The sequence below is a fragment of the Lissotriton helveticus genome, chromosome 9 (genome assembly GCF_964261635.1).
Source record: "Lissotriton helveticus chromosome 9, aLisHel1.1, whole genome shotgun sequence".
In the NCBI taxonomy this organism is placed as follows: domain Eukaryota; kingdom Metazoa; phylum Chordata; class Amphibia; order Caudata; family Salamandridae; genus Lissotriton; species Lissotriton helveticus.
The window spans coordinates 1,275,814,683-1,275,821,548 of record NC_136070.1 but is presented as its reverse complement, the minus strand read 5'-3'; the positions used below and the strand labels follow the sequence as shown (position 1 = coordinate 1,275,821,548).

At 47.1% G+C, this 6,866-nt stretch overlaps 1 protein-coding gene across 2 annotated transcripts in view; it reads left to right on the top strand.

Moving 5' to 3' along the window:
* The first annotated feature begins 251 nt into the window (after positions 1-251).
* The window catches only part of OGG1 (8-oxoguanine DNA glycosylase), an 86,845-nt gene continuing 80,230 nt past the window's right edge, over positions 252-6,866 (top strand). The window contains exon 1 of one of the 2 annotated variants that reach the window (XM_078661852.1): positions 252-370. In XM_078661852.1, the coding sequence (XP_078517978.1) occupies positions 361-370 (10 nt within the window). In that variant the 5' untranslated portion in view covers positions 252-360. Of the gene's footprint in view, positions 371-504; positions 760-6,866 lie in introns of those variants that run through there. The other variant, XM_078661851.1, reaches the window with a different exon arrangement.

Below are 6,866 nucleotides of genomic sequence, written 5' to 3'. Positions count from 1 at the left end.
ATTGCTAAATCCGCTCACTCCAAACAGGATATGCTTTTAAATGACCATGAACGTTTTCTTAATAAATGGGAGATGAATAGTTCGGGTTTCCTCTCGGTCCTGCTGTTTCTGAGCTCCTCCTATCCATCCGACGCTGAAACCGTTCCGACATGGCGGCCCCAAAACCAGGATTAAGAGTGGATAGGGCAGTCCGTCTTCTATCTCACGCACGGCACAGGGTGCGGCGTAGGCTGCTCACGCGTGCGTGATATATCGAGCGGCCATCTTGAAAGATGGACTGCCGTTCTATTTCATGCAGAAAGACGGCGTCAGATCAAACAATCACATAAACTATCCTCATAGTAGGAGACGGAAAAACGAATGTACTCGGGTGAGGAACACAAAGTTGCATTTTGTTTGTATACATGTATGCTTTCAAGATGCAACTGGAATTTAATCGAACAAGTGGGACGATATTGTTTTGTTTAATACAATTTTTGTACGTTGTACGATATTCAAGCTTGTCAATTGCTACTTTCCTTTAAAAATACGGTCTCCTCTGGCGTCATTAGACTGCCCCGCTCCAAAGCAGTAGCACAGCAACGGAACTTCGGACGTTAGAAAAGGCTCTACACAGTTGTCTTTCTTCTCTTTCCATGCGCCGCTCGGCCTGGCGTCTGATCTCGTGCCCGAGCCTGCTGCGGAGAGGGCCCGCTGATCGCCGCCAGCAGCGCGCGCCCCTCCGGAGCTGCGGCAGCCACGTGCAGGAGGACGCAGCCTGTAAGTAAATAGGCGTGCGCGCGCAGGTCTGGGCCTGGAAGAACGTTCGAAAAGCACGAGCTGACCTCACGCGCTAGCGGCCATCTTAGGCCGGGCGTCATCCCAAGGCAACAAAATGGCAGCCTCCTAGCAGGACCATCAGTATCTAAGGGTTCTGTCCATTCTACATCTATGGGAAGATGCTTCAGTGTTTATATAGCCTCAAGTATTCTAACTAGGGTGCCACCTGGGCGGTTTTCTACCGGCACCACCGGTATTTTATTGTCATTGTTGGTACAACAATAAGCATCATCACCCACACATGTATTTTTAGTCATAGCTGCCAAGGTTTCAGATTGCTATGAGTGACGTGTTCATAATTTTAGAGAAATTATGAGTGACATTTCAACGACTATGAGTGACACTTTTTTGTGAGTAAAATCAAGCAATGAAAATGAGGTAAACATTAATATCAGAAATTACAACCATTTGAGCAACGCGACTGTGCCACCAAAAGCAAATTTTCATAGCATAGCAAGTCAGTGCAACAGTAGGAGATCATAACAAACACGTTTTAAGGTTGTCCCCATATGCTACGTGTTTTGCATGTGAGATTCCGTTCATTTAAGCTTACTGCAGGATATTATTTTCTTCAGAAAAATCAGCAGTCCAGCCTGACAAGCCCACAAACAGACAAAAAAAACACCCCACACACTGTGACCTGACCTGCCATCTGGAGATTGGACTGCACTGGTGGCAGAACGTCAACTAAATAGATAGCTGCAACCTCATCTCAGGAGGCAAATCGTCATGGTCTCAGCTGCACCCTGCATGCGCTGATAAAAGCTCGAGTCCAGTTTAGGCTTCATTGAAGCTCTGGGGCGGCCTGCCGGTTCAGCTCCAAATTGTCTACAGATTCTCTCACTGTGGCCAGGCCGGACACAACCTCTTCCCACTTTTCGCTCCAGGGCACGGGCTTCCCCACTGCGCAGGTCAGGAGCTGCAACCTAATCTGCTGCAATTGTTTAGTGCACATGCACTTTGCAGCTGCAAACTGACTTTGTTCTGCCCCGGGCAACCTAATGAAGCTCTGGCCTGTATCACCCGAGATTCGCTTTGGACAGGCAGGATCCGGCTGGCATGGGTTCCTCCCCAACCACCACTTCCCGATATTATCCTGACATGGTCCTTATTACCTGGGAGTCCGGTCAGAACCGAAATGAAAGGCCACCAGGAACTGATGCAGGGCCTTGTCCGGTGTACTGTATCCAATTAAATCAGAGGAGACAGCCAAGCAAACAGGCGTACCACAGTTATTACCGACGCTCAGAAATGAATAAAATACTGTCAAATTACCTGCGTGAGACTGTTGGCACAGCGATCAAAGGAGTATTGTCGGGCCCAGCGCTATGAGAGGCTGCATGAATGCAAAATGTTCTCCGGCAGCCGCACCTGGTCCCGAGTCACGCAGAATGATCCTTACAGGCTGCAGGCACCAACTACAGTCTGTCCGGCAGCCTCGACGGATGTACTCACTTGAGAGGCAGCAGGCACAAACCAAATACTGCTGGCGGTGCATGCACCAGCAAGCTCACTCTTGGCAGAATTAGACATTTAGAAAATCTCATAACTGGCGCCCATTTCCGCGCTGCGTGCAGCACCACGTCCTATTTATAATTTGCGTCTCGTTTCTCGGCCGGCAGTGAATTTTGCGGTGTTGGTGTCCCTGCCTGTGTCTGTCCATCTTGTTCCACGGCGCCACAGCCTGTAAACGGTGGCATCGACTTCGGAGGGCAGGCCCTCGCCCGGGTCTCGGTAATTCAGTCAGTCCGCCGTGCAGGCACTGGCAGCAGGGCAGATGGTAACATTTGTAGCACTGAGCCTTAAGAGCACAGATTTAACTGTTTACCAACTGTGCTGCTGCTGGCTCCATGTGAAGTCTGCTGCCTGCGGTCCGGGGCACACAAAGGTGTGTGTCTGAGCGCTGGCGCCCAATAGCACCCGGCGTAGCAGGCAGCCAGTTTTAGCGCTGGCAGGAGAGAGTGTGGTCAGTGCCAATAATGCGTGACAATGCATTTCAGTGCGGTGAAGCGGGAACACCACACTGAAATGCGTTAGCGTCACGCCTGTTGTGTGACACTTGGCAGGCCTGTTTAGTCCTTATCTGTACATACTTTCATAAATGCAAATAGACCCGATTCAGGTGAGAGACTCCTGATTTCATAAGCCAAAAATGGCTTCATATTGGCTGTCATGAAATTGCCTCTCATTTAATAGACTTAAATGGAGGAAATACATGCTCCCTATTTTTTTTTTTAGATTCTCCCACCTTCCTCCTCTAAAATGTTGGCATGTATGATACTTCAAACAGAACTTTTAAATGTGTTCTAGAGGTGCAATAACTATCCCTGACTAATAATTAAATCTAGCAAAGACAGAAAAGTCATGATACAAAATAATCTGTGGAGGGCAAGGATCAACGGCGGACTCCAATGGCCGCACCTCTTGGCTATGTTCCTGTTGGTAATAATTGGTGAAGTAGTCACATTTGGTGTGCACAGACTGCTCCTGCACCTGCCGTTGGGAGATGCAAACTGCCAAGCAGATATACAAGAATTTGGGAATGAGTGGAGAGGTGCACTACCCTGGTCGTCTGTTTTAGTAAAAACAAGGAGTCTCTTTCCTTTTGTGAGAAAACATTCTTTTTTCAAATGTTCCAACAAATATGTGCAAAAGAGCCTCAGCCAAGGGGTTTCGTTCAATAGGATTGAACTTCGTCAGGGCGTGTGTATGTCCTGGCGAGTTCAAGTAAGTTCTGAAATGACAAGGTCTCCTGACAGTTTGGGTGCGTTCATGGGTAATGTGGCGGCTCCGAGGACAAAAGTGAGCCTCCTTGATGAGGGCCCAAATGAAGGATCTGGAGCCGTAGTGTCTGTGCTCCGTCCTCGCACCGCCTCTGGATGATGTGGAATCATCATCCAGAGGCGGTCATTTCGGCAAATGGAATGTTCATAGGGGGGGAGTCCATATGACGCATCTAGTAATATCCTCTGAGGCTGTGACTACCAGCTACACTCTGTGGTGGGACTGTACTGTAAACTCGGGAGTGACACAGTCCCTGCTGTGGTGTGCTTATTCACCACTGTTTTGCTGTGTGCCTAATAAAAAGAGGTGATAAAAAATAAATTGATTAACTACTAAGCAATAGGTACTATACAAAAATGACAATTTTCCTGTCTAAAGCCTCTGGAGGTCTTTCTGTAAGTATTCAACTGTCACCTGCTAGCTGGATGGCTCCCCTGTAGTGTGATGTGTATTGCTCTAAAGACTGGGTCATAGGGCTTGGGCGTGGGGAGTTGTTGTCCTTCCCATGACAAGATGGCCTCTGGTGTTGCCCAGTGACTTCATTAACTCAAAAGAGGCCTTCACTGTCTTTGGCAGATGTAGCTAACATCTATCCCCTTTTTTTGTCTCTCTAGTCAGGCTCGCTCCAAGTCACCTGATGCCCTACTAAGGACTTTCAGCCTGATTCATGTAGGTAAATTGCACTCGCAAAGGGCCAGATTCTGAGAATCTGGCCCTTTGCGAGTGCGATTTTTGCATTTGGTATTCATGATACCAAATGCAAAAATCGCTATTTAAGAAGTCGCAAATATGCGAGGAATAGCATTTAAGGAATCTCTATTAGAGATTCCTCAAATGCTATTCATGACACAAAACAAAATAGCGATTTTGGACTTTTGGGGCCGCTATTTACCGAGAGGTCAGACCTGTCGGTAAATAGCAAAAACTCAGAAAAATGCTTTTAAAAGCATTTTTCTAAGTTGCATGTTGCACACACACATGTCCTTTGGACATGTGTGCGCGCAACACCTGTTCAAATGTGCTTTTTAGGGGTGCTATAGGGCGTCCTTTGGACACCCCTGGCACCCTTAAAATCGCTATCTCATTTGCGAGTAGCAAATTGCTACTCGCAAATGAGGGATACTCCCCATTCATTCCTATGGGCCTCTTGGCCCATAGGAATGAATGGGGAGTATTTGCGAGTAGCAAATTGCTACTCGCAAATAAAGAACATGTAGGAATCGCTATTTAAGTAGCAATTCCTACATGAATGCCGTTTTGCGTGTCCTCAATAGCGAATCGCTATGATTCGCTATTAGGGACACGCAAAACGGCATGTACATGAATCAGGCTGTTTGTCTCCAGCAGTCCCAGAGGACTAGATGGGTCTCTCCAGGGCACAGTGCACTGCATCCCTGAGTACCAGTTGAAGGATAACTTGGACTCCTCTGCCCCCCCCTGAGTACTTGAGTGCACTCCAAGACAGCCAGGAGCCAGGCAGAGAAGAATGCTGGCACCGAGAGCCAGTGAAAGCAAGCTCCCAGCCAAGGGCTCCCATTTTGAAGCCATAATTGCCTGTTAAAAATGCTCCAGGTGGCTAGGCCTGGCTGCCAGGAGCAAAATGAGCCACAGATCGTGGAAATCATCTAAAGGGGCCTGAGCTATGGCTACCTAAAGATTTGGCCATTGACCTCCTACCAGTGAAAGTGAAAGTGAGTGTTTGGCACTCTGCTGCTATTTCTAAAGAGCCCCCAGGATAGGTCATTGCTCTGGGGTTGGTGCATGTTTATTTTGGTCATACCTCTGGGGGTGGTGGGGCATGTGTTGGCCCCATCCCTTTCCAGCACCATCTTCCTGTGTGTCGACGCAAAAAAGTGCCAGGACCAGACCCTTAACCTGAGACCAAGACAGGCAGATTCACTTTGATCCTGGGTAGGTGGGAGCAGAGGAAAGCGTTTGGGTTCCTGTCGTGTGGAAGCCCCAAATTGCAGCTGCGTTGCTCTTGCTCGTGGCAAAAAGAGCATTGCAGACTCCTGGCAGGGCAGTGGGCAAGTGGGCTGCCTGCGCTGCCCCAACATTAAATGAGGCTATGGGTGGCCTGGGTGGGAATGGGACACCCAAAGTACAAAAAGAAACACAAAATAATATATGGGGTGCACGGCCGCACAGCAAAACTGAAGCAACAGGAGAAGCTCTTAAGATATTCACTGATTCGCAGAGGTGTGTCCAATAATTGCCGGCATGGGCTTTATTTGTGCTACTTACTTTTTTGCGGTACCCCAAGAAGAGGGAGGAGCACCCCCAATGTACTTTTGAAGTGTTGTGGGGGTGGGGAGCTGCACCCCACTAAACATTGTTACAAAATGGCTCTAAGTTTCATGGGGTATTGCATTAATGACACCCCCAGGAGAGGTTCTTATGTCTACAAGGCACTCGTAAGGCTAGAGCTTTCGCTTTTCAACTCTGAAGTGTGGGGGACCCCTAATGGCTGGTGCTGTGGCTGCATTATGTGGCCTAAAAAGATCAAAGAAAGACTCTAACACATGGTCGTTTGAATGACATTTCTTTATTAATCATTCTTTGATTAAAAAAAAGACCATGCGTATTGTATTTTAATTGCATTTGTATAGCGCTTGCTAACCCTGACAAGGTTCCAAGTAAAGGGACAATTGGGACCCTGTTACTTTCGCAGGACTCATCCTGCACCATTGATAACACATTTTCTTACAATAAAACAATGTAAGTGGAGATTCCCCTTCTACAATGAAGTTAACGGTATTTTTTTCAGGATGGCACAGCACACACATTGGGCCCTATAACTGACTTGGAGCGTTTGACTCTTCGAATACTTCGGGTCTCACTGTGACATACCTACCAACATTCTGAACGAAAGCTAATGGAAAGGCTACAAGTCTGAAGTCCTTCGCAATACTACAATAACATATAATAAGAACATTGAAACACCTTGTTGACAAGGATATGATATGTCATATCTTGTTAAAGTCCATTATAAATATGTTGAAAGTTCAGCTTGACTAAATGTAGCAGTTTAAGGATGTGTACTCATTTTTACTTGACTACGTGGCCTTTCTTACAAAATCATTCGTCCGCTTTTTGAACATCTTGGAATGGTGCGTAACATAATCTGGTATGTTATCTCCCTTTACAAAGTGCACATCATGGAATGCTTTGCAAATTGTGCATTCTACAAATACCAAATTGGTCACAATTTATATTTCCCTTGTGCTCAGCTTGCGTCCTAAAGGCCATGCTATTTGTACGCC